At 42.8% G+C, this 27851-nt stretch overlaps 1 protein-coding gene and 5 non-coding genes across 9 annotated transcripts in view; all 6 read left to right on the top strand.

The window, feature by feature from the left end:
* Positions 1–27851, top strand: part of TEX14 (testis expressed 14, intercellular bridge forming factor) — a 142211-nt gene that overhangs the window by 59272 nt on the left and 55088 nt on the right. For all 4 annotated transcript variants that reach the window (XM_043902812.1, XM_043902811.1, XM_043902813.1 and 1 more), the window contains exon 3: positions 26532–26646. In XM_043902812.1, coding sequence (XP_043758747.1) covers positions 26532–26646 — 115 coding nt within the window. The remainder of the gene's footprint in view (positions 1–26531; positions 26647–27851) is intronic.
* On the top strand, positions 7108–7324 carry LOC122695700. Its single transcript, XR_006341464.1, has one exon. It is a non-coding gene; the product is annotated as a small nucleolar RNA U3 (small nucleolar RNA).
* Positions 11871–12076, top strand: LOC122695706. Its single transcript, XR_006341469.1, has one exon. It is a non-coding gene; the product is annotated as a small nucleolar RNA U3 (small nucleolar RNA).
* On the top strand, positions 15707–15920 carry LOC122695698. The gene has a single exon (XR_006341462.1). It is a non-coding gene; the product is annotated as a small nucleolar RNA U3 (small nucleolar RNA).
* Positions 17917–18124, top strand: LOC122695703. The gene has a single exon (XR_006341467.1). It is a non-coding gene; the product is annotated as a small nucleolar RNA U3 (small nucleolar RNA).
* LOC122695702 lies at positions 25038–25252 on the top strand. The gene has a single exon (XR_006341466.1). It is a non-coding gene; the product is annotated as a small nucleolar RNA U3 (small nucleolar RNA).

Here is a 27851-nt window from a genome sequence, read left to right as displayed (position 1 = left end):
TCTTCTCTTCCTACTTTAGCATTCCAGTCCTCTATAATGAAAAGGACATCCTTTTTGCGTGTTAATTCTTGTAGACTTCATCTAAGAATTTGAAAACTTCAGCTTCTTCAGTATTACTAGTTGGGGCATCAACTTGAATGGTTTGCCTTGGGAATGAACAGAGATCATTCTGTCGTTTTTGAGATTGCATCCAAGTACTGCATTTCAGACTCTTTTTGTTGATTATGATGGCTGCTCCATTTCTTCTAAGGGATTCTTGCCCGTAGTAGTAGATATAATGATCATCTGAGTTAAATTCCCCCATTCCAGTCCATTTTATTTTGCTGATTTGCAGAAGATAGTAAGAAGAGGTGGCAAGAATACACAGAAGAACTGTACAAAAATAATCTTCACAACCTAGATGATCATGATGGTGTGATCACTCACCTAGAGCCAGACATCCTGGAATGTGAAGTCAAGGAAGCATCACTTCGAACAAAGCCAGTGGAGGTGATGGGATTCCAGTTGAGCTATTTCAAATCCTGGAAGATGATGCTGTGAAAGTGCTGCACTCAATATGCCAGCAAATTTGGAGAACTCAGCAGTGGCCACAGGACTGGAAAAGGTCAGTTTTCATTCCACTCCCAAAGAAAGGTAATGCCAAAGAATGCTCAGACTATCGCACAATTGCACTCATCTCAGACGCTAGCAAAGTAATGCTCAAAATTCTCCAAGCCAGGCTTCAACAGTTAAGTGAACTGTGAACTTCCAGATGTTCAAGCTGGTTTTAGAAAAGGCAGAGGAACCAGAGATCAAATTGCCAATATCCGCTGGATCATCAAAAAAGCAAGAGAGTTCCAGAAAAACATCTATTTCTGCTTTATTAACTATGCCAAAGCCTTTGACTGTGTGGATCACAATAAACTGTGGAAAATTCTGAAAGAGATGGGAATGCCAGCCCACCTGACCTGCCTCTTGAGAAACCTGTATGCAGGTCAGGAAGCAACAGTTAGAACTGGACATGGAAAAACAGACTGGTTCCAAATAGGAAAAGGAGTATGTCAAGACAGTATATTGTCATTCTGCTTATTTAACTTATATACAGAATACATAATGAGAAATGCTGGGCTGGCTGAAGCACAAGCTGGAATCAAGATTGCTAGGAGAAATATCAATAACCTCAGATATGCAGATGACACCACCCTTATGGCAGAAAGTAAAGAAGAACTAAGAGCCTCTTGATGAAAGTGAAAGAGGAAAGTGAAAAAGCTGGCTTAAAACTCAACATTCAGAAAACAAAGATCATGGCATCCAGTCCCATCTCTTCATGGCAAATAGATGGAGAAACAGTGGAAACAGTGGCAGACTTTATTTTTTGGGCTCCTAAATCACTGCAGATGGTGACTGTAGCCATGAAATTAAAAGACGCTTGTTCCTTGGAAGAAAAGTTATGACCAACTTAGCATATTAAAAAGCAGAGACATTACTTTGCCAACAAAGGTCTGCCTAGTCAAGGCTATGGGTTTTCCAGTAGTCACGGTAGTACTTTCCCTTCTCCAGGGGATGTTCCCAACCCAGGGATCGAGCCCAGGTCTCCCGAGTTGCAGGGAGATTCTTTACTAGCTGAGCCACAAGGGAAGCCCAAGAATACTTGAGTGGGTAGCCTATCCCTTCTCCAGGGGATCTTCTCAACCCAGGAATCGAACCAGGGTCTCCTGCACTGCAGGCGGATTCTTTACCACTGAGCTATCAGGGAAGCCGAAGTGATGGGACCAGATGGCGTAATCTTAGTTTTTTGAATGTTGAGGTTTTTTTTTTTGTTTTTTTTTTTTGTTTTTTTTTGAATGTTGAGTTTTAAGCCAAGTTTTTCACTCTCATTCTTTCACTTTCATCAGGAGGCTCTTTAGTTCTTTTTCGCTTTCTGCCATAAGGGTGGTGTCATCTGCGTATCTGAGGTTATTGGTATTTTTTCCAGCAATCTTGATTCTAGCTTGTGCTTCATTCAGCCCGGCATTTCTCATGATGTACTCTTCATATAAGTTAAATAAGCAGGCTGACAATATACAGCCTTGACGTACTCCTTTCCCAATTTGGAACCAGTCTGTTGTTCCATGTCCTGTTCTAACTGTTGCTTCTTGACCTGCATACAGATTTCTCCAGGAGGCAGGTCAGGTGGTCTGGTATTCCCATCTCTTGAAGAATTTTCCACAGTTTGTGGTGATCCACACAGTCAAAGGCTTTGGCATAGTCAATAAAACACAAGTAGATATTTTTCTGGAACTCTCTTGCTTTTTACGATGATCCAATGGATGTTGGCAATTTGATCTCTGGTTCCTCTGCTTTTTCTAAATCCAGCTTGAACATCTAGAAGTTCACAGTTCATGTATTGTTGAAGCCTGGCTTGGAGAATTTTGAGCATTACTTTGCTGGAGTGTGAGAGGAGTACAATTGTGCAGTAGTTTGAGCATTCTTTGGCATTGCCTTTCTTAGGAATTTGAATGAAAAGTGACCTTTTCCAGTCCTGTGACCACTGCTGAGTTTTCCAAATTTGCTGCATATTGAGTGCAGCACTTCCACAGCATCATCTTAGAATTTTCAATAGCTAAGCTGAAATTCCATCACCTCCACTAGCTTTGTGCATACAATGCTTGCTAAGGCCTACTTGACTTTGCACTCCAGGATGTCTGGCTCTAGGTTAGTGATCACACCATCATGATTATCTGGGTCATTAAAATCTTCTTTGTATAGTTTTTCTGTGTATTTTTGCCACCTCTTTTTACTATCTTCTGCTTCTGTTAGGTCCATACCATTTCTGTCCTTTATTGTTCCCATCTTTGCATGAAATGTTCCCTTGGTATGTCTAATTTTCTTGAAAAGATCTCTAATCTTTCCCATTCTATTGTTTTCCTCTATTTGCATTGATCACTGAGGAAGGCTTTCTTATCTCTCCTTGCTATTCTTTGGAACTCTGCCTTCAGATGGATATATCTTTCCTTTTCTCCTTTGCCTTTCACTTCTCTTCTTTTCTCAGCTGTTTGTAAGGCCTCCTCAAACAATCATTTTGCCTTTTTTGCATTTCTTTTTCTTGGGGATGGTCTTGATCATTGCCTCCTGTAGAATGTCATGAATCTCCACCCATAGATCTTCAAGCACTCTATCAAATTTTAATCACCTAAATCTATTTGTCACTTCCACTGTATAACTGCCTGTTGGTTTAACTAAATGCAGTTTAAAATACCCTCCACCCAAGTATCCTGTGTTTGCCTTTTTGAGTAAAGGCTTTTTGTGTTTTGCCTTTTCTGGGTACATTAGGCTAAGAACATGGCATAGGAATGGCTTCCTGGATAGCTAAGTGGGTAAAGAATCCCCCTGCAGGGCAAGAGATGCAGTGGACGTGAATTCAGTCCTTGGATCAGGAAGATCCCTTGCAGGAGAGCAAGGCAAGCCACAGCAGCTTTTTTTTTTACTCCAGTATTCTTGCCTGGAGAATCCAGCCCCCTGGCCAACGGATCCTGGTGGGCTACATTCAATAGGGTCACAAAGAGTCGGACACCGGACTAAGTGACTGAGGCATTTCCCACATATTGCAGGGAAATACATACACACCTGGGCTTTGATACTCAACTGGTTGACATAGAGGTCTTGTTATGAGTAATAGGATAGGAAGAGTTACAAGGAAAATGGATTCAAAGTAGCTTTAAACATAATTTTGTTTTAGGGCTTCCATTGGTGGCTCAGATGGTAAAGAATCCACCTGCAATGAGGGAGACCTGGGTTCGATCCCTGGGTTGGGAAGATCCCCTGGAGAAGGGAATGGCTACTCATTCTAGTATTCTGGCCTGGAGGATTCCATGGACAGAGAAGCCTCGCAGTCTACGGTCCATGAGGTCGCAGAGAGTCAGACACAGCTGAGGGACTTTCATTAGATGTTTTAAGATGGTTTGTTCTTTCTCCCCCTCAGTGTTATGACTTTTTCTTTTATTATTATGTTGGTTTAACTAAATGCAATTTAAAATCAGCCAGGAAAAAATAAACAGTCAATCTAAGATAGACTTTGCTGGCAGTTCAGTGGTTAAGGCTTGAAACTTCCACTGCAGGGGGCCTGGGTTCAGTCCCTGGTCAGGAAACTAAGATCCCACATGTCTCCAAGTGCAGCCAAAAAAATTTTTTTTTCAATCTTAAGAACGAAGTGGAAAATTTTATTTAAGCCAACCTGAGGATTATAACCCACGAGACAGTCTCTCAGAAAGTTCTGAGAACTGTTCTGCTATTAGAGGTCAAAGCAAAGTTCTTCAGACAAAGGATTATACCTCAAATTAACACATTGACAGTTTATATAGTCCAGCAAGGTGAATTGTGGGTCGTCATGACCCCTTACAGGATTGAGAAAGGGACCCCTAACAAGTTACCTTACTGGTGCCAGGAGGAAATCAATTTTTTTTAGGGGGGAGGTACATAGGAATTCTTGTGTCAAAGGCAATCTATTAATGTATAATATAGATACATAATGCACACTAAAGGGGAGTGGTAGTGGCTCAAATGGCAGGGAAAATTTGGTACACTTTTCTTGTTCTGTCTTAAAAGTAATTTTTTTTCATCACCAATATGTACTGCTCATATCTACATTCAGGTGAGTAACCAGCAGAGGTTCTAAAAGTAAGAGTCAAATAAAAATTCAGGATTTTAGAAGGTTAAATTAAAAATGACAGTAATTAATAAATAACCTCATCCACAGATGCTTGGTGTCATATTTATAAGGTTAGAAAACTAATTTGATACATCCCAGCACACCTTGGTCTTATACGAGTCAGGAAGAAGTGTTAGTGTCTTTTAGAGACAGAAGATAAGAGCTTCAGATTAAGTATTGATTTGTAATAGGCTAAGAATGTGAAGTCTTAGTTCCTTAAAGAAAAAATAAAAACTCTTGAAGAGTATTCAGATTTTTAAAAGTTGTATATAAAATGGCATTTTGAAAATGCATTTATATGTTATTTCTGAAAAGAGAAGAATGTGGAAAAAATGCCACCATCAATAAAATGTGGGGGACTGCAGCAAGGTAAGGTGCTAGAGATACAGTGGTAAACAAGACCTGAATCTGTTACTGAACTCAGGTCTGGCAGCCGGCTGCTTGAAAATCAGTGCTCAAGAGGCAAGTGTTGGTAGATAATGGAGAACATTGCTTTTAATCAGAATGCGAGCCATCTGGGGAGAGGTTGGACTCACGTCCCTGAAAACCAGCTCCTAAGATTCTGCTGGGCCATGAAAGGTTTTAACAAGGAAAAGGGAAGTAATCTCAGTTAATCATTGGAGATACGGGGTCAGAGTCATCATCATCATCCCCCCTGCTTGCAGGCTTGTTGACTTCTTGTTATTTTTGTTTAGATGCTATCTTGTTTACACAGTTTGTTCCATACAGTTTGAAGATTACTGAAGGGGAAACTGGGGAAGGGATCTGGCCACCTGTTAATTACTTATTCTTCATTTCTACATCTTTGATATACAGAGAGAACCAACAGGTTAGACAAGGTATTGTGTGATCAAAAGATACGGACGGGAAAAAGAAAAAAAAAAAAGATTTGGAAGGTGTGCTTGGGCCAGGAGATGAGTGGAGTGTGGGGATGCCTAGTTTAAGGTTACTTACTGTATAGCTTTGCTAAAGTGACAAGACAAAGGGGACCTCCTGCAAAAGCTCCTGCAAAGAGCTGCCAAAAGGTGCTCACTCTTTTTGCTTTAAACACCTCACAGTTGAGAAGAGAGAAGTAAATGCATTTATAACACAGTAGGTAGAGGCACTTACAAAGGTAATTAGGGATACAAAACACAGTGTGGTCACTGGTAGCTGGGCAGCTGAGGGGAAGCATCCAAAGAGGTAAGGAGAGCTGTGAATCTGCTCAAAGGAGGCCAAGATTGGCATGGATGGCGAGGAGTCCACAGAAAGGTTGGGGGAAAGGAGAACGGATATGGAAGGGCTGAGACCAGAGACAAGGGGCTCTTGTGTGAAAGTGACTGAAAGGGACCTTATAACTCTTTAAGACGTAAGGAACTGCTCAGCTAGAGGTGGTAGGATGAGATGAAATGATAGTCACCTTATTCATGTTACTGTGATGCAATGAAAAATGTGGTTGAGTCAGAAAACCACGGACTGCATGTTCACAGAGCACTGTGCTTTCTGGCATGCTGGAAGACCCCGGGCAGAAACGTCTTTACAACAGGAAGTTACGAGACGAAAACCGTTACACAGCATCGTATGTAAGGTGTGTTCTTGGAGGAGAAGCTGGGACTAACTTTTGCCACAAGTAAATGGGTCGGCTTCCTCTGAGATGTGGAAGCCAGGAAGATCAGTCATTCACGACCAAAGGTTTAGATATGGAGTATGTAATGCTTTCTTAGAGAAATGAACTTGACTGGAGCTCAGACCGCCTGATGAAGACACCGTGGCTTTCCAGAAAGAACCGGGCTTGATCAAGTGCCACATGTACCTAGTAGCACCTGTGGTTCCCTTGAGGAGCTTTGTGACAGGTGCTGCAGCCAGCATGTGTGAGAATGGGGACATAACCGCACCCTTTCGCTTTAGAGGAGGAAGTGAGAGCATGGGCTAAAATGCCCATCGTGGAGAAGACGTTCATAAACCACCATGGGTGCCTTTGTTATTATGCGGGATTAGACTAGTTCTCTGTGTCTTTTTTCCTCCCTCCTCGCCCCCACCTCTCTTTCAAGACAAAGGAAACCTGGCCTCTCCAAGCAGGGGGACTTCAGCAAGCAGAGGCCGTCCACGCGGACCCGTGGCAGGAAGCTTGTGCTCGTCCCGCAGAAGGGCGCGGCGACCCTGCCTGGGTGCGGGGCTCCGGATGCGGTGGCTGGGGCGACGGCAGCCTGGAGCAGGAGTCGGATGCGGCCGCCTGTGATTGGGTGCCAGGAAGCCGTATGCTAATGAGGCTTACTGCAGCTTTGGAGAGTTTCTGGGCTATTTCCGGGCGAATATGGTATTTTGAAGTTTGCCGTTTTACCAAGTTACGGGATGCGATATGGAAAATGTTTGTGAGGAGTCGAGGGGAGCGACACAAATGTGGCCGTCAGTAAAAAGTGAGCGGCTCCCGCGGACCCAGCAGCGGCTGGCGGCTGGAGGCTAAGACTATACTTTCAGGGATCATTTCTATAGTTCGTTTCTAGATGAAGCTTCTCTGATCGTGTAGAGCACCCGAAACCACGAGGAAGAGACGCAGCGTTTTCTCCTGAGCGTGAAGTTGGCTTTTGGTGCTGTTTGTGCAGCTGCCACGGGTCGTTGATGATCGTTCTTCTCTCCTGTTTTGGGAGAGTGAGAGGGAGAAAACGCCGTCTGAGTGGTTTTGTTTCCATTTGATGTTCTGAAAAGTGAGATTTCTGTTGTTTTCTTAGGTTACTGTGAAATTTGTTTTGAGTTTTTTAACGATCTTGTGTTTGGAGTAGGTTAGGCTTTGTTCTGGCTTGAGAAGACAAGTAAGACTCGGCAAGTGCGAAGCTTATAGTTTTTTTATGAAGTAACCACTCTCGTTTTTCCCTTCATCAGGAGGCTCTTTGGTTCCTTTTTGCTTTCTGCTGTAAGGGTGGTGTTGATATTTCTCCTGGCAATCTTTTTTTTTTTCCCCCTTTATTTTTTTTTTTCCAGTGGGTTTTGTCATACATTGATATGAATCAGCCATAGGTTCACACGTATTCCCCATCCCGATCCCCCCTCCCACCTCCCTCTCCACTCGATTCCTCTGGGTCTTCCCAGTGTACCAGGCCCGAGCACTTGTCTCATGCATCCCACCTGGGCTGGTGATCTGTTTCTCCATAGATAATATACATGCTGTTCTTTCGAAACATCCCACCCTCACCTTCTCCCACAGAGTTCAAAAGTCTGTTCTGTACTTCTGTGTCTCTTTTTCTGTTTTGCATAAAGGGTTGTTGTTACCATCTTTCTAAATTCCATATATATGTGTTAGTATGCTGTAATGTTCTTTATCTTTCTGGCTTACTTCACTCTGTATAAGGGGCTCCAGTTTCATCCATCTCATTAGAACTGGTTCAAATGAATTCTTTTTAACTCCTGGCAATCTTGATTCTAGCTTGAATTTCATTCAGCCCACGTTTCGCCAGCATACAGATTTCTTGGGACGCAGGTCAGGTGGTCTGGTATTCCCATCTCTTTAGAATTTTCCAGTGTGTTGTGAAGCAGATGTAGATGTTTTTCTGGAATTCTCTTGCTTTTTCTATGATCCAACGGATGTTGGCAATTTGATCTCTGGTTCTTCTGCTTTTTCTAAATCCAGCTTGAACATCTGGAAGTTCTCAGTTCATGTACTGTTGAAGTGTAGCTTGGAGAATTTTGAGCATTACTTTGCTAGAGTGTGAGGGGAGTGCAATTGTGCAGTAGTTTGAACATTCTTTGGCATTGCTTTTCTTTGGGATTGGAATGAAAACTGACCTTTTTCAGTTCTGTGGCCACTGCTGAGTTTTCCAAATTTGCTGTCATATTGAGTGCAGCGCTTTAACAGTATCATCTTTTAGGATTTGACATAGCTCAGCTGGAATCCCATCATCTCCACTAGCTTTGTACATAGTGATGCTTCCTGAGGCCCACTTGACTTTGCATTCCAGGATGTCTGGCTCTAGGTGAGTGATCCCACCATTATGGTTATCTGTGTCATGAAGATCTTTTTTGTATAGTTCTTCTGTGTATTCTTGCCACCTCTTCTTAGTATCTTCTGCTTCTGTTAGGTCCATACCATATCTGTCCTTTATTGTGCCCCTCTTTGCATGAAATGTTCCCTAATTTTCTTGAAGAGATCTCTAGTCTTCCCCATTCTTTTGTTTTCCTCTGTTTCTTTGATCACTGAGGAAGACTTTCTTTTCTCTTCTTGCTATTCTTTGGAACTCTGCCTTCAGATGGATATATCTTTCCTTTCCTCCTTTGCCTTTTGCTTCTCTTCTTTTCTCAGCTATTTGTAAGGCCTCCGCAGACAACATTTTTGCCCTTTTGCCTTTCTTTTTCTTGGGGATGGTCTCGATCACTGTTGTACACTGTAATGAACCTCCATCCATAGTTCTTCAGGCACTCTATCAGATTCTTATGCCCTGAATCTCTTTGTCACTTCCACCCTATTATCGTAAGGGTATGATTTAGATCATACCTGAATGGTCTAGTAGTTTTCTGTAGTTTCTTTGGTTTAAGTCTGAATTTGGCAATAAGGAATTCATGATCTTAAGCGCTCTCTAAGGTTACTGTTTTCAGTCTTTTACATGCTAGTGTAGCAGCAGGGTCGTTCATCATGAAACTCGTTTTTTCTTTTTTTAAATGTATATATGTCATATATGTATGTAATATATTTATATGTGTGTATGTGTGAAGTCGCTTTGTTGCAGGAAGGGGGACCCCTTCCAGGGCCCGAAACTGGGCTCTTGTCTAACACTCGGAAATGAATTGTCCGAGGAGACACATGCTGACAAAGCAAGAGATTTTATTGGGAAAGGGCACCCGGGTGGAGAGCAGTAGGTAAGGGAACCCAGGAGAACTGCTCTGCCGCGTGGCTCACAGTCTTGGGTTTTATGGTGATGGGATTAGTTTCCGGGTGGTCTTTGGCCAATCATTCTAATTCACAGTCTTTCCTGGTGGCACACGCATCGCTCAGCCAAGATGGATGCTAGCAAGAGGGATTCTGGGAAGTGGACGGACAGGTAGTGTCTCCTCTCGATCTTTCCCGAACTCTTCCGGCTGGTGGTGGCCTATTAGTTCCCTATTCCTTATCAGGATCTCCTGCCATAAAACAACTCATGCAAATGGTTACTATGGTGCCTGGCCAGGGTGGGCGGTTTCAATCAGTGTGCTTCCCCTAACAGCTTCAGTATTGGTCTACTGTGACCTTGCGGGTTGTAACCCTCCAGGTTTCTCTGTCCATGTCGTTTTCCAGGCAAGAACATTGGAGTGGGTTGCCATGCTCTCTTCCAGGGGATTTTCCCGAGCCAGGGATCAACCACATCTCTTAAATCTCCTTCATAGGCAAGCGGGTTTGTTACCACTATAGCTGTTCATTAATGTTAAACCCCCTTTATTCTGTGTTATTATTCCTCATCCTCTGGGGTCTGAAAGGATTTTCATAGCTGTACTTTAGAAAAACTTTTATCTGTACCTTTTCAAGAGATTGTTGTACCTTCAAAATTAATCCTTTAATCCTGTTTATCGCATATCCCTTTTCTCACATTTTCATTTATTCCATCAAGGATATTTGCTTGATTGTATTTGCTTCTTCAGAGTTTTTTGTTGCGGTCCTTTAATGGGCCGGAACCTGGTAGTCTGGAGTCGAAGATAAGAAAGTGAAAGCGAGAACAAGCTAATATTCGCTGGTTTAAACAGAGAACCAATAAAACCCTAGAACAGGGCTTGCACTGCTCACGAAGGCACAGGGCGCCCTCACGAGGAGGTCTTGAGAGCCGGGGCAGGAGAGTGAGCTGGGGGCGGGGGGTGGGTTCCACACTCCAGAGAATTAGCCAGAGGGAGCGGGAGAGAGAGGGGGAGAGAGAGAGAGAGAAAGAAGACACGGGGACCCAAGCCTCTGGTGGAGCAAGGGTGTTTTAATGCTCTTTCTGTGAGTATATATAGGTTGTTGTACAAGGAATTTCTTTTGACAATGATAAAGATGAGAAAACCAAATGTACAGCAATGGTTATCAAGGCAACAAGGAATTAACAATGGTCATAAGGTCAGAAGACAATCCATATCTCAAGAAAGAGGGTCGTGACTAAGCAGTTTTGTCATAAGGAGAATGTTTACTGAAGGACATTCATGCATGTCTCATCCTATGACCTCAGTCCTGGGAGCGGCATGCCATTCCACTCAGTTCTGTTGCCAGAAACTGATTTATGAGAAACAGCAGGTAGGAATCCTCCTGTTAAACATTCCCTCACAGTTTTTGATTACTTTTATTTTGCATAAATTTCAATTTCTCTGTATTTTTAGGGTTATTTTGAAGATTAAATGGTGTGATCCATGTAAGGGGTTTAGTGCATGTCCTGGAAGTACGGTAGAAGTAGTGCTGTAGAAATACTATTAAAGTACTATAGAAACAGTAGTTTCCTCATGACCAATGGAAACCACATTTAAGTAATTTTTTTATTTTGTTAGGAGTTGAGGTACATATTCTTTCATACTTCCCTGACAGCTTTTTTTTGTTGTTGTTCTTTTTACTCATGTCTGACCATCATGGACAGCAGCCTGCCTAGGCTCTTCTGTGCTCTGCTCTCTCCCAGAGTTTGCTCAGATTCATGTCCACTGAGTCATTGATACTCTCTGACCAGCTCATCTTCTGCCTCCCTCTTGTCCTTTTGCTTACAATCTTTACCAGCATCAGGGTCTTTTCCAATGAGTCAGCTCTTCCCATTACGTGGCCAGAGAACAGAAACTTCAGCTTCATCATCAGTCCTTCCAATGAATATTTAAGGTTGATTTCCTTTAGGATGGACTAGTTTGATCTCCTTGCAGTCCCAGGGACTCTCAAGAGTTATCTCCAATGCCACAGATTGAAAGCCTTTATTCCTCAGGCCTCAGCCTTCTTTATGGTCTAACTCTCCCATCCATACATGACTACTGGAAAAACCATAGCTTTGACTTGGACAGTATGAAAAGGTGGCCAGGTAGCCAGTGCTTAAAAGGCCCAAACTCCTTGGTGCTCTGGGATAAACACTGTGCCTTTCTTCACCACCACCTGTGTCAGTAGATTGGCTTTACTGCATGTGGACCCAAGTTTGGTTTGGTACCAACAGTTTGAAAATCATTTATATGGTATTTCTGAAATAAGAGGAATGTTGGAAAATGCTGCCATCAATAAAAAGTGTGTGGCTGCCATGGACCCAACGGAGGTTGCCAGGTTAAAGTCAAGACTGGTTTTAGGAGTTATTATTTCTATAATTTGCTGTTACTAGAGACGTTTCTGTGTGGAGCCCTCAAAATCTGAATTCCACGAGGAGGTACATTCTCTTCTGAGTGTCAAGTCAGCTCTTGTTGCTGCTAATTGCCACTTGCCGCTGATGACTCTTCATTTCCTTGGGAAGGGTACGAGGGAGGGGACCCTTTATGAGTGGTTTCGTCCCGTTACTACCCAGAAGGTAGATGAATATTTGCCACCAGGGGCTTGTTGGTCCTTAAATGGACCGGAACCTGGTGGTCCGGAGTCGACGATAAGAAAGTAAAAGAGAAAGAGGCTGATACCGCTGGTTTACGTGGAGAGCCAATAAAGCCCTTTGCTTAGAGCTTGCACTGCTGCACGTAGGCACCAGGCGCCTTCTCGAGGGGGTGAAGGCACAGCGTGCCTTCTCGAGAGGGTCTTAGAACCCCGGGCAAGAAAGTGAGCTCAGCAGGCCTCCGCGCTCCAAGGAATTAGCCTGAAAGAGAGAGAGAAAGAAAGAGAAAGAAGGAAAGAAAGACACGGGGACCAAAGCTCTGATGGAGCAAAAGTGTTTTAATCAACATGGTGTGGGCATGTATACTGTCTTACAAGGTAGTCATTCTCAGCAAAGATAAAGGTTAAAATTCCAGACTTACAAAACATAAGGTGATCCATATTAAAGAGAGAGAGCTGTAAACAATCACTTTTTACCATAAGGTTCATAAGAAGGAAGAGGGTACTTATTACCGTATTGAAAAACTAAGGAAGGAGATGCCTGGATTCCTCAGCCCGGGGAGAGGCTTGCCTCTCCTCTTAATTCCTGAATATTCAGGAATTAATAAGGAACAGAGGATTCCTGATAGATCCAAAACAGCACACTGGAAGCCTCCTGTTAAATGCTTCCTGACTGGGGCTGTTTTCTGTATTTTTTTTTTCACATGTTCAAATTGCACAATACTTTTTAACCTATGTAATAAATGTTGTGTTTTTTTCCCCTACCTAACTTTTGTGTAAGCTGTCATTTTTCTTTCTTTTGACCATGCCATGTGCCCTATGGGATCTTAGTTCCCTGACCAGGGATGGAACCCATTCTCTCTGCAGTGGAAGTGTGGAGTCTTAACCACCAGTTCAGCAGGGACGTTCTAAAGTGTGATTTTTCTTTGAAATGAAGGAAAATTTGTCTGATGCAGTTTGGTGTTTTAGCTTCCTGATTGAATTTATGGGTCATATGATTTGAGGGTTTATTTTCATGCTTGGGGTGGGCCAACCAAGGGTATTGAAACAGTTACTTTCCCCTTCTCTACTCTCCTGTCAGCCAGGACACATGTAGGGGGACTTCTCTTCCTGTCCTTTGCGGTGATTTATTTCTCCATATCTCAGTTCAAGGTAAGGAAATAGGACATGTGTGTGAATACTAAGTCACTTCAGTCCTGTCTGACCCTTTGTGACGCTATGGACTGTAACCCGTCAGGCTCCTTTGTCCTTGGGATTCTCTAGGCAAGAACACTGGAGTCGGTTGCAGTTTTCTCCTCTGGGTGGGGGGGGATCATCCAGCCCAGGGATTGAACACCTCGTCTCTGATGTCTCCTGCATTGGCAGGCAGGTTCTTGACCACTAGGCGCCACCTGGGAAGCCCACAGGACTTTAGCCCAGAAGAGGAATGACAGAAGGCAGAGTTTGGTAAAAGGTGGTGGGCTGAAAACTAAAGGTAGTGGGCACTGTTGAAAGAGAGTGTACATCACCTGTACCTTTGAAGGTCACTCTAAAAGCCATGTGGCAGGACTTCCCTGGTGGACCAATGGTTAAGAACCCACCTGCCAATGTAGGGGACACAGGTTCCACCCTTGCTCTGGGAAGACTCCACATGCCACAGAGCAATTAAGTCCGTGTCCTCTAGAGCCTGTGCTCTTCATCGAGAGGAGAAGCCTGCACACCAAACGAGGAATAGCCCCTGCTCGTTGCAACTACAAAAAGCCCCCATGCTGCAAGGAAGACCAAGCACGGTCAAAAATGAAATGAATAAATTAATTAATTAATAAAAAATAAATAAAAGCTATGTCGTGATTATGCTTCTGGGGAGGGGTGGGGTGCCAAGTGTAAGGCCCAGTGAAACACATACTGCATTCATCTACTTGGGAGATGATGGTAGTGATGATAGAGAAAGATGAGATCTGAAAGATATGTTAAGTGGTAAGGTTGACAGGACTTGGGGGTTGGTTTGTTGATGAAACTTCAATTCAGTGTCAAGAAGAAACAAAAATTTTACTTTAACCAGTCTGAAGGTTATAACTTGAGAATCAGATTCTCAGAAAGCAATTAGAAGTTGAAGACACAGTTACACACCTTCTTCAAAGAATCGTACATCAAAATGACATACTGAGGGCTTCCCTGGTGGTATAGTGGTACAGTGTTGGCAGGGGAGACACAGGTTCCATCCCTGGTCCAGGAAGATTCCTCATGCCAAGGGCAACTAAATCCTGTGTGCCACAACTAGTGAACCCCACCCCCACCCCCAGAGCCCATGCTCCAAAACAAGAGACAACGAAGAGTAGACCCCACTCTCTACATCTCAAGACCCTGAGCGCAGCAACAAATAACCTGGGCAACCAAAAATAAATAAGTTTTAAAATGATTTTTTAAAAGGTAAATATTAATATTTACATAAAGTTCACCGAAGAACAGGTAGTCCAGGTGAACCTGTACAAAGTAAGCAGTAAGTGACCATGCCTTTCTATAGAGATGAGCAAGAATGCGATTCTTTTAAGAAGTCTCATTGCAAGTGTTAGAAGGAAAAAACATTATGGTTTCTTGCAACCTCCACAGAGCAACTAAGCCCAAGTGCTCTAGGGCCCGAGCTCTGCATCAAGAAAGAGAAACCTAAAAACCTAAACACCACAGCGAAGAGTAGTCCTGCTCGTTGATGTGGTTTTCTCCACTTAAATGCAGCCTCCAAAGAGAGGCCTTCCCTGAGCACCCAAATCTGAAGTGGCCGTCAAATTCCTCTCTGTTTGAACTCTTATCATCCTCTGCATGCCTCATCATCTCATCCTCTTGGGTAATTGTTGTCATCTCTCTCCCCTACCAGGGTGTAAGCTTTTTGTGAGAGTGAGGACCTCTGTTTGCCCAGTACCTAGAGTAATCTTTAGCACGTAGAAAGCAGAGCTGGGTGACACCTACCAGCTCTGCTACTGACAGACCGCAGGCCAGTTACCTGCAGCCTTTCTGTGCCTTAGTTCCCCCATCCATAAAATGCAGCAGCCAGCTTTATTTTAAAAATTCAGAAAGTGTGAACAGGTAGTGCAATCCTATGGCAAAAAAAAAAAAAAAAAGGTTCTGTTTTCCAGCGCTGGTTGTCAGCCACCCGGTCCCCGTCTCTGCCTCAGTCGTGGGGACCTCTTCTGAGAGTTTGAAAGTCTAACTTCTTGGACAGGCTTGAATGCAGCCGCTAAGATCGAGTAATCAGTGGGATCAGCTAGGTTCTCAGGAGCAAAGGCAGAGACCCGCCCTTTCCTGTACAGCTTTCAGGGGCGGGGCGGCTTCAGTTAATCTGTGCAGCAATGCCTCCTGGGCTTTAATGACTGGGGTTGTGATTGGCTGTCACTCTGTATTATGTAAATTAAGTTTAATTTTGAAAAACTTAAGTTACATTTTCAGCGAAAATAGTCAAATGAGTTGATAAGTGACCGCATTTGAAAACTGTATTGCAAGAGCTCTTTCTGTTTTTTCCCAGTAGAAGGGAAAATGGCGAAGTGGTGGGGAAACTGCCTTGCCCTCAGCGAAAAGTGCACAGCTAGCACGGACCCAGCAGCGGCTGGGGGATGGAGGTTAAGACTATACTTTCAGGGATCATTTCTATAGTTTGTTACTAGAGAAGTTTCTCTGATTGTGTAGAGCACCCGAAACCATGAGGAGGAGGTGCAGTGTTCTCTCCTGAGCGTGAAGCCGGTCTTTGGTGTTGCTTTTGCAGCTGCTATTGGCCATTGATGATCGTTCTTCTCTTCCTTTGGGAGAGTAAGAGGGAGAGGACACCATCTGAGTGGTTTCGCTTGTAATTGATGTCTTTCTAAAAAGAGTAAGTCATTTATAATGCTTGTTATTCTATTTATCCATTTTAGTCCTGTGTCTTATGCTTTATGTAAGATGTACCTTATTGCCAGTGGCAATAAAAGGTTTGTTTACCTTTTATAGCTTTGTGTGTGCGCTAAGTCGTTGAAATCCTATTTGTGTCATGAGAGCTGTATGACAGGTTTTTCTCTATCAGGGGTTTCCTAGGCAAACACACTAGAGTGTTTTGCCATCTTCTTTTGCAGGGCATTTTGAACCTGTGTCTCTTTGGTCTTTACCATTATCACCATTACTATCGCTATTATTAGTCAATTTTACTCTCATTGCTATTAAATCTATGTAGTTATTCCATGAGTTTCTCTTTATGGATCTATAGTGTCCAAGCTTTCATTGAAAGCCTAAATTAGTTCTTGGCTCTCTTTAAATATTGGGAGCTGTGAGAGGAGCAGTATATGCTCTGGAATATTCCTTGGTCTGTTATTTACTAGTTGCAGGGTCCTGGGAAGTTCCTTGACCCCAATCTGTCTCTCTATGTAAATGTAATACTAATATCATCAACACATAGAGCTGTCATTAAGGGTGAAATTAGGTAAAGCAAGGACAGTAGGTGAGCACTTCTTTCCCCCATTGTGAGAATGCTCCTCCTTTAAATGAGAAATCCCTCTTTCTCGTCTTTGCTGTAGCAGCAACATCCATTGAGTTGTTCAGGTGCAAACCAACATGTCAGTCTTTGAAACCTCTTTCCCTGACACCCCACCCCTCCTTCTGCAGCAAGGAGTCCCATCCTACCAACTGAATTTCCAAAGCAGCCCCTGTTTCTCCTTCTTCCTTGCAAGCCACCATGATCTCTCCTTCAGACACCTTGCTTGCAGTGGCCTCAGAACTGGTCTTCACAGCTTCCAACCTCTCAATGGCTTCCCTCACACTTAGAATCCAGACTCCCCGGGAGCTGGACTTGCCTAGAAAATCCTCAGACACTGGCCTGCCTGCTCCTCCTGCTCCCCTGTGTTCTCTAGCTGTCTTCCAGTCGCTGGAACACACAACCTTGCTCCTTTCTTTGGGACATTGTATTCATTGTTTTCTCCACTTAAATGCAGCCTCCAAAGAGAGGCCTTCCCTGAGCACCCAAATCTGAAGTGGCCGTCAAATCCCTCTCTGTTTGAACTCTTATCATCCTCTGCATGCCTCATCATCTCATCCTCTTGGGTAATTGTTGTCATCTCTCTCCCCTACCAGGGTGTAAGCTTTTTGTGAGAGTGAGGACCTCTGTTTGCCCAGTACCTAGAGTAATCTTTAGCACGTAGAAAGCAGAGCTGGGTGACACCTACCAGCTCTGCTACTGACAGACCGCAGGCCAGTTACCTGCAGCCTTTCTGTGCCTTAGTTCCCCCATCCATAAAATGCAGCAGCCAGCTTTATTTTAAAAATTCAGAAAGTGTGAACAGGTAGTGCAATCCTATGGCAAAACCCCCAAAGGTTCTGTTTTCCAGCGCTGGTTGTCAGCCACCCGGTCCCCGTCTCTGCCTCAGTCGTGGGGACCTCTTCTGAGAGTTGAAAGTCTAACTTCTTGGACAGGCTTGAATGCAGCCGCTAAGATCGAGTAATCAGTGGGATCAGCTAGGTTCTCAGGAGCAAAGGCAGAGACCCGCCCTTTCCTGTACAGCTTTCAGGGGCGGGGCGGCTTTAGTTAATCTGTGCAGCAATGCCTCCTGGGCTTTAATGACTGGGGTTGTGATTGGCTGTCACTCTGTATTATGTAAATTAAGTTTAATTTTGAAAAACTTAAGTTACATTTTCAGCGAAAATAGTCAAATGAGTTGATAAGTGACCGCATTTGAAAACTGTATTGCAAGAGCTCTTTCTGTTTTTTCCCAGTAGAAGGGAAAATGGCGAAGTGGTGGGGAAACTGCCTTGCCCTCAGCGAAAAGTGCACAGCTAGCACGGACCCAGCAGCGGCTGGGGGATGGAGGTTAAGACTATACTTTCAGGGATCATTTCTATAGTTTGTTACTAGAGAAGTTTCTCTGATTGTGTAGAGCACCCGAAACCATGAGGAGGAGGTGCAGTGTTCTCTCCTGAGCGTGAAGCCGGCCTTTGGTGTTGCTTCTGCAGCTGCCATTGGCTATTGATGATCGTTTTTCTCTTCCTTTGGAAGAGGGAGAGGACACCATCTGAGTGGTTTTGTTTATGTTTGTTTTAGGTTATATGCTGTTTATTTTTCTTTGCTTTCTATTTGTAGTATTTAGAGCTAGTGATATCTGCCTTTGATTGTGTTTTGCCTTCTTAGTGGTAGGACAGGTTATGTGAGTGGTTTTCTTCATTTCAGATGCACCCAAGGGTTCCGTACACTGGACTTCCCAATACCACCATCAGCCCCCAGAGCTTATTCAAAACTCATGTCCATTGAGTCAGTGATGCTATCCAACCATCTCATTCTCTTGTGCCCTTTTTTCCTCCTTCCTTCAATTTCCCCCAGCATCTGAGTCTTTTCCAGTGAGTCATTTCTTTGCATCAGGTGGCCAAAGTATTGGAGTTTCAGCTTCAGCGCCAGTTCCTCCAGTGCATATTCAGGAGAACTGATTTCCTTTAGGAAGGACTGGTTGGATCTCCTTGCAGTCCAAGGGACTCTCAAGAGTTTTCTCCAACACCACAGTTCAAAAGCATCAATTCTCCGGCACTCAGCTTTCTTTACAGTCCAACTCTCACATCTGTACATGACTACTGGAAAAACCATAGCTTTGACTAGATGGTCCTTTGTTGGCAAAGTAATGTCTGCTTTTTTAATATGCTGTCCAGGTTGGACATGGCTTTTCTCCCAAGGAACAAGCATCTTCTAATTTCATGGCTGTAGTCACCATCTGCAGTGATTTTGGAGCCCAAGAAAATAAAGTCTCTTACAGATTCCATCATTTCTCCGTCTATTTGCCATGAAGTGATGAGTGAAAGTGAAAGTCGTGTCTGACTCTTTGAGATCCTTCTCCAGACCAGAATCCTGGAGTGGGTAGTCTTTCCCTTCTCCAGGGGATGTTCCCAACCCAGGGATCGAGCCCAGGTCTCCTGAGTTGCAGGGAGATTCTTTACTAGCTGAGCCACAAGGGAAGCCCAAGAATACTCGAGTGGGTAGCCTATCCCTTCTCCAGGGGATCTTCTCAACCCAGTTGAGTTTTAATTTCATGGCTGCCATCGCCATTTGCAGTAATTTAGGACCCCCCCCCCCCCAAATAAAATCTCTTACTGTTTCCATTGTTTCCCCATATGTGGTTTCCATACATATGTTCTTTATGTGGTTAAGTAGATTTTTCTGCTAGTGTCTTGTTTTTCGGTGGTCATTTCATGTATTTCTTGGAGGTGAAGTTTGTCTGTCTCTAGCAGCTGAGCCTTTTTTTCTCCTGGCTGTTCAATGGGTACTGAAGTATCCTTCACCTGATTTTTTGAGTGAAGGGTTTTTGTGGTTTGCCTTTTCCTAGGTAGATTAGGTTTGGAATATGATGCAAGGAGGTAAAGGATAAGCTTGCAATGCAGGCGGGTTTGACCCACAGGTGGGGAAGATCTCCTGGAGGACTTGGCAACCCACTCCAGGATTCTTGCCTGGGAACTGCCATGGACAGAGGAGCCTGGTGGGCTACAGTCCATAGGGTTGCAAAGAGTCAGACCCGACTGAAGTCACTGAGCATTTCCCACAGGCTACAGGGAAATACATATGCAGTCTGGGCGTTGATACTCAATTAGCTGACACACCGATCTTATTATGAGTAATAGGATAGGAAATTGCAAGGAAAATGGATTCAAAGTAGCTTTAAACTTAATTTTGATATATTCTTAGTTGTTTTAAGATGGTTTCTTTGCCCCCTCAGTGTTGTTTAAGTGCAATTTAAAATCAGCCTTTTTAGTATAGTATGCTGATATTTTTATTTTCTTCATCTAAATATTTTTCTTTTGAACCTCCCTTTTAAATTATTTCAGGCTAATAGATCATGTATTTTTCCTGACATCTATCTTTGAAAGCTACTCTAGCTTTATGCTGGGGCTGTTAATACATTACATTTGTCATTGCACCATGAGCTAGAGAAATCAGCAAAATCTCTTAATTTTACTGAATATTACATACTGTTCTCTTTAGGTAAAAGCAGGCTTAATTTCCTGTTGGAGGTAGTAATGCCTTTCGAAAACTGCTCTTATTTAAGTGCTTATATTCAGGGAATTCCCTGGTAGAGATGGTTGGATGGCATCGCCGATTCAATGGACATGAGTTTGAGCAAACTCCAGCAGGAGTGGTGAGGGACAGGGAAGCCTGGGGTTGCAGAGTCAGACACCACTGAGAGACTGAACAACAATGACCACAGATTAGGACTCCGCGTTGTCACTGCCGAGGGTTCAATCCCTAGTTGGGGAACTAAGATCCCACAAGTCAAGTGCAGCCAAGAAAAGAAGAGGAGAGATAAACAGTGAGAAATAAAGTATTTCCTGTCATATAAGTAAACAAGGATGTCACAGTCACCAGCAATCGCAGCCTCCACAGATGTGAGGTGTGAGCCCTGAGGAAACTCAGGAAGAACATCTGCCATCCGTTGAGCAGCCGTCAGACCACAGCCAGTCCCCATGGTGAGCTCCAGGGAAGCTCAGAACTGAGACTGCTGGCCCCAGTTAGCTAAGTGAGTATCAAAGGAGTGTGTCTGTGAGCCCAGACTCTTGCCTCATCCATAGACAAGCACTAAATTCCTTCACTTGAGATACCTGGTTTTCTTTAATTAAGAATAATCTTTTGACATTCAGACTACCTGCCCTTTGTTGCAACAGTTCTATAGAACCTGGCTCCTCCCCTCCCCTCCTCAGAGCAGTTCTCTCAGGGTCACTTGAGATGCTGTCTCCCAGGCTTGGAAGGTATAAAATTTCCCACCACATAAAACAACTCTCCACTTTTAGGTTGTGAATTTTTTTTTTTTTTTGTGAATATTTTTTTAAGTCCACAGCAACAGCATATATTCAGCCAATTCAATTTTCATGCCAGTGAGTTAAGCCAGTTTCCCCTTGCAGTTTCACTTACCCTGGTCCCTGTGCTTAAATTTTTAATGATCACTTTTGTCCTATTTTCACTTTTCTACTTGAGTTCATAGCTTTAAGAAATCACTTCTCAGGAAATATCTGGAACATGCTTTCTTGAGTGATTTTTTAAAAACTTATTTTTCTGTTTAAAAAAGATGTTGTTTTTGGCTGCTGTGCAGCCTGCAGGATCTTAATTACCTGACCAAAGAGTGAACCCATGCTCCTTGCAATGGAGGCATGGACTCCTAACCACTGGACCAACAGGGAAGTCCCTGTTAAAAATGTTTTTATTACAAAAATTGGGACTTCCCTGTTGGTCCAGTTGGTGCAGGGACTTCCCTGTTGGTGCAGGAAGCCCAGGTTCTATCCCTGGTCAGGGAACTAGATCCACATGCCACTACTCAGAGTTCAAATGCCACAGCTAAAGATTCCATGTGCTGCAATGAAGACCCATTGTGGGTGCATACTCAGTCACTCACTCATGTCCGACTCTTTTCAGCCCCCTGGACTGTAGCCCACCAGGCTCCTCTGTCCATGGAATTTTCCAGGCAAGAAATACTGGAGTGGATTGCTATTTCCTCCTCCAGTGGATCCTCCCTACCCAGGGATCAAACCTGAGTGTCTTGTACCTCCTACATTGGCAGGCAGATTCTTTACCACTGTGCTACCTGGGAAGCTCCTGGTGCAGCCAAATAAATAAATACTAAAGAAAAATGTTTTTATTGGGAAGCCCTGGTGACACAGTGGTAAAGAATCCTCCTGGCAACGTAGGAGACTCAAGAGACGAGGGTTTGATCCCTGGGCTGGGAAGATCCCCTGGAGAAGGAAATGGCAACCCACTCCAGTAGTCTTGCCTGGAGAAACCCATGGCCAAAGGAGCCTGGTGAGCTACAGTCCATGCAGTCTCAAAGATTCAGACACAACTGAGCACACATTCCCAGTGCTTTGACAAAGCAGGTTGGTAGCTGGGATGTTCTTCAATCTTTTATTACAAAAAATAAGTTATTTTAACCAGTGGAATCAACAATATACAAATATAGTCTAAAATTGCTAATCTACCTTTATGAAATTGGTATCACACTATAACATTCTGTAAGTTGCTTTTCTCATTTTTTTGAAATTCATATATTTATTTCAAGAAACAGGAAAAGACAACAAAATCATTCAAAATCACTATCAGCAGAAATTAAAAAAAAAAAAAAAAGAAATTGAGAGCCCTCTCTGATGGTGTTTGTTTTGCCTTGTTTTGTTTTTAATGCTTAAGAAAGTAGTAGTGGGTAAAAAAGTAGTGGGTAAGTTGATACTGTAAGTTTATTCATTTGGTTGTTCATTTAATAAATATGAGCAAAGGGATTTTATATTAGAGCAAACAACAAAGGAGCGAACAAATAGCAGTTAGTTTAGTGTGTGTGTGTGTGTGTGTGTGTATGTGTGTGTCTGAAGGATAGAGTATGTACAAGATGTTTTAGGAAGTAAGCACTGAAAGGCAAATTGGACCAGACTCTAGAATGCCATAAAATCCAGGCCAAAGATCTTCTCCTGAAACGCAGTGGGACCCCACAGTCCTTGCCACCCATGTCTTTAGCCTGCCTTTGGTCTGTGGAAAACCTGTGTCACCTAGTGTGTGTGTGGGTCCAGCTGCTCGCCGCTCAAAAGCCAGTAAATGGGCCAGGTTGGTGAAAAGAAAAATTTGCTTTATTTCAGATGCCAGCAACTTGGGGGGAGGGTGGTGGATATCTGACAGCACCTGTATCACTTGCACAAAATAGATTATCGTTTGAAAAAATTTTTATATCCATTTTTGGCTGTGCTGGGTTTTTGTTGCTGTGCCTGAGATTTCTCTAGTTGTGGCGAGCGGGGGGGCCCCTCTCTAGTTGCGGCGTGGAGGTTTCTCATTGTGGTGACGTCTCTTGTTTCGGAGCGCAAGATCAGTAGTTGTGGTGCGCGGACTTGGTTGCCCTGCAGTATGTGGGATCGTCCCAAACCAGGGACCCAGCTCGTGTCCCCTGCATTGGCAGGCAGTTTCTTAACCACTGGACCACTGAGGAAGTCCAAAATGGATTATTTTTTAAGCTTAAATCCCATTACTAGTTAAAAAAGTGTTGGAATTTTAATTTTTAATATTTATAAAGTAGGTGTTATTTGCTAAACTCTGTTAGATACTTCAAATCCATCATTTTAGCTCATAACCACTCATTGATTGAATCCCCAATGTTGCCTGCTTGCTTAGATTTTTGCTTTTCCCTTTTAATAGTACAGTTTGTCTATCTGTATTCTGATAGAGAGCTAATTCATTTTAATCAAATGCCTAATATTTTATTATCTCTATGTACCATAATTTATTCAACTGTGCCTGTACTGGTAGATATTAAGATTTCCTTTTTGGCTGTTTGTTTTACCAGAAACAATGCTTTGATAAAGTAATTGGTAATAAATTTTTACATAATGGGTTTTTAATACTCAAAGTGGGATTTCTGGGTCAAATTTTTAATAAGTATCGCTACATTGCTTTCAAAGGCATTGTAACTGTTCACACTTCCAGTTGCATTTAGGAAAGTGTCCCCTGTTCCCACCTCTTCTGTAGCACTGAATATTTTCTCATTTTCAATTTTTTTTTCAACCTTTAAAGGAAGTTTATTCTTCTTCCCACTCTTTCAACTCAGACATCATGTTGTATTGGTTTATTGAATATTCCAGAGTAGGGTGAAATATCCATCATTTCTAACATTCCTGGCAGAACAGCTTGTGCAAAGGAACGTGATGAGTAAGAGGGGCTGGGGGACTACAGTCCATAGGGTCGCCAAGAGTTGGACAGGACTGAAGCGACGTAGCAGGCATGCACACACATGGTTCATTATGGCTGAAATAAGGGGGGATTTGGTGCAAAATAAGGCTGTATAGACTCCTGTGGGCCAGACCGAACCGGAATTGGTAAACTGTTTAGAGAAGGGCTATCTTTAGCCCAAGAGTTGAGAAGTAACTCTCCACTTAAAAAAATACACAACGTGAGAGTTGCGAGTCAAGTTTTATTTGGGGTAATATGAGGACTGCAGCCTGGGAGACAGGATTTCAGATAGCTCTGAGAAACTGTTCCATAGAGGTAGGGGGAAAGGTCAGTATATATGTGATTTTGGTAAAGGGAGGGTACATTCAATCAAGCACATTTTTTTCTTAGAAAGTTTCTGCTAGTCTCGTGAAGCTTCTACGAGTCACGAGAAAGTGTTGTCACCATGAAGGATTTTAGTGCTTTTCTAACTATGAGGAGATACACGAATTGGGTTCATAAAGTCAGCTCCTGAGACTATCTTAACTATCTCAGGACCTGTCCTGCCAGTTTTCTCCAAGCACAGAGTGCCTCATTTCTGCTCTCCACCTCGAACTCCCTCAGGGTGTGTTGAAGGTCAGTAGCACGTGATTTAAACCTTGTGGAGGTAGATAGCAAGCACCCATGGCAAGCGCCAGATTGTAGCTGACACTACCAAAGCTTTAAGCAGGGGGATGACGTACAGTCCTGCTTATTTAAAGGCAATTTTTATCTACATAAGAATTCCTTGGTTTGGGGAAAAAAAATCCCAAACAATGTTTTTATTTTGACTTTGATCATAGCATAAAGCGGTTTGCAAATGTAATAGGTTTTGGCTTCAGGTCGTTCCTTTGACCGTGCACTTGGTCCTCTTGTGAAAGACCTTGCTTCGGCCGCCAGTCTCAAAAGAGGCGGAAAGCTCCGTCTGCCGCGCAGTCTGTAGTCGTCAGCCTTTTACACAATCCTGATGCTGCGGGTCTGCCGGGACAAACGGGGAGGGGCTGGAAATAACTGGCGTGTGATTGGCTGCTTAAAAACCGTATGTTAATTAAGTAGCAGTTTGAAATGTCCTCTGAACCTCTGAGAGTGTTCAAAAAGCTTTGTCAGTCTTTGGTAATGCAAGGATTCTTTAGAAAACACATGCCAGTGTACATTTTGAGAGGATAATACGTTTTTTTAAAAAACTCACCATCAGCGTACTATGTATGCGTTTTGTACGCCTCTTGAACACCTAGCGCTCTCTAGTTAAGACTATACTTTCAGGGATCATTTCTATAGTTCGTTACTAGAGAAGTTTCTCTGATCGTGTAGAGCCCCCGAAACCACGAGGAGGAGACGCAGCGTTCTCTCCTGAGCGTGAAACCGGCTTTTGGTGTTGCTTCTGCAGCTGCTATTAGCCATTGATGATCGTTCTTCTTTTCCTTTTTGGAGATGAAGAGGGAGAGGACGTAGTCTGAGTGGTTTCGGGTGTCACTTAAATAATGTTGTATGGTAGGGCTCTTTATTTTTTACTTGAGGTGTTTATGTAGTTTATTAGTTGTTACTGGCATTGGTCATTATTCTTTAGGTAGTATGCGGTTTGTACTTTATGGGTTATTTAGAGTTTCTGGTATTATTTTCCTGTAGAAAGAAGTTTTTTATGTTTTTAAGTTGGATGTGTGTGGTGGCTCTAGATGCTAGAAAATGTGCTTCTCATACAAAATCACTGGGCCGAAAAGGTTTACTATGGAGCACGAGTCGTTTAGATTATTTCACTTCTGTGATTCCCCCCAAGGGCTGTAGCACACCAGGCTTTTTTATTCATCACCTATTCTCTCAGTTTATTCAAACTCGTGTCTATTGCGTCAGTGATGTGCCATCAAACTATCTCATCCTTTGTCGTCTTCTTGTGCTCCTCCCTTTAATTTTTCCCAGCGTCAGGTTTTTTTTCCCCAAGGAATCAGTTCTTTGCATCAGGTGGCCAAAGTATTGCAGTTTCAGCATCAGTCCCTCCAATGAATATTCGGGATTGATTTTCTTTAGGATGGACTGGTTGGATCTTGGTGCAGTCCAAGGGACTCTCAAGAGTCTTCTCCAACACCACAATTAACAGCACAGTTCAAAGGCACTAATTCTTCGGTACTACTCACGTTTCATATCCATACATGATTACAGGAAAAACCATAGCTTTGACTAGATGGACCTTTCTTTGCTGGCAAAGTAATGTCTCTGCTTTTTAATAAGCTGTCTAGGTTGATCATAACTTTTCCATGGAGCAAGTGTCTTAATTACAGCTGCAGTCACCATCTGCAGTGATTTTGAGGATACTGGCAAGTTTCAGTCCATTGGGTCCCAAACAGTTGGACAGGACTGAGCGACTTTTAACCATTTTTCAGTTATGTTTATGTGTTTTGATCACGTGTCTTTTTAGTTTGCTGAGTTTGTTGTGTGTAAACATCTCAACTTATCATGAATTCCCTTTTTATGTTTGAAGACTGAGAACAGTTTTCTTTTGTTTTTGTTTTGTTTTGTTCTTTTCCCTTTTCTTTTGTTCATGTAGTGGAGTGTGGTTTTCAGCAGGCATTTTCTGGAAGTATCATTTTGAGTGTGTAAACACTGGTTTCTTTCTAGTTGATTCTGTGTCCTTTTGTGTTACTATCAGTAATGAGGGCTTTCATTTTTCCTTTAATTAAAAAAATACTGTATAAAGGAATTTTAATTTTTTTCTTGTATTTGCATTGATCCTGATATTTGCTTTGCAGGAATTTATATTGATGCAGTTAACTCCCTGGGCCAGACAGCCCTTTTCATTGCAGCATTATTAGGCCTTACAAAATTAGTTGATGTCCTGGTGGATTATGGAGCAGATCCAAATCAGTAAGTATAATAATATCAGTATCTAGAAAATACACACTAAAGATGAACTGGAGTGTTTGGAAACTAATTTAACAAGATATTAAAGGAACCTTTACTAATTTATGTTGGTGAACTACATTTGTACACTTCTATTGAAACATGCTTTATTTTATTTTATTGGTCGCACAGCTCGCAGGATCTTAGTCCCCTGACCAGGGATTAAACCCAGGCCCCCAGTGGAAAACTGATCGTAACTACTAGAGTGCTGTGGCTCAGATGGTAAAGCATCTGCCTGCAATTTGGGAGACCTGGGTTCGATCCCTGGGTCGGGAAGATCCCCTGGAGAAGGAAATGGCAACCCACTCCAGTACTCTTGCCTGGAAAACCCCATGGCTTGGAAAACCCCATGGACAGAGGAGCCTGATAGGCCCATGGGGTCGCAAAGAGTCGGACACTACTGATCAATTTCTTTAAAAGCCTCTTAAAAAACCCACTAGACCACCAGGGAATTAACAGAAACATGATTTTTTAACTATTAATAAAGTTTTCTGAGCAGTTTTACTAGACCCTATGAAATAAGTGAACCTCACTATTTATTAATTGATTTAGTCATTAACAAGCACTGCTTGTATAGTTCCATCCACATTAGTGTTTGTATGATTCATTTAAAAGCACTTTAACGTACCCCACAGCTAAGTTCTTAATCAGTGATACTTGGCATTGCTTTGTCAGGATGACATTTGTAGTTGTGGTTTAGAAGAATTTGAGTAATGGTCCAAATTTTTTTTTTAATTAATTTATTTTTTTTAATGTGGACCATTTTTAAAGTCTTTACTGAATTCATTACAATACTGTTTCTGTTTGATGTTGGCCATGAGGCATGTGGGATCGTAGCTCCCTGACCAGGGGTCGAACCTGCACCCCCTGCGTTGGAAGGCAAAGTCTTAACCACTGGACCACCAGGGAAGTCCCCCCAAATTTTAATATGAAAGAGCAACACACTGTAATGAGGCAGCTAAAAGTGAACATTTCTTCTCTCCATGTAGGACTTTTTGCTTTGCCCAGGGCCTTCCCAGGTAACAGGGAAAAGCAGGTATTTTTATGGTTTACACTGAACAGAACCAGAAACAAATTTTGAGCATTTACATGATTCCAGCTAATTTTCACAGGAATGCCAGAATATGTACATCATAAGTCATAAAATACCTTTCATATCTAATATAAGG

Source organism: Cervus elaphus, chromosome 5 (assembly GCF_910594005.1).
Source record: "Cervus elaphus chromosome 5, mCerEla1.1, whole genome shotgun sequence".
NCBI classification, from domain to species: Eukaryota; Metazoa; Chordata; class Mammalia; order Artiodactyla; family Cervidae; genus Cervus; species Cervus elaphus.
Note: the sequence above shows the minus strand (reverse complement) of the source record. Positions and strands in the feature narration are given on the sequence as shown.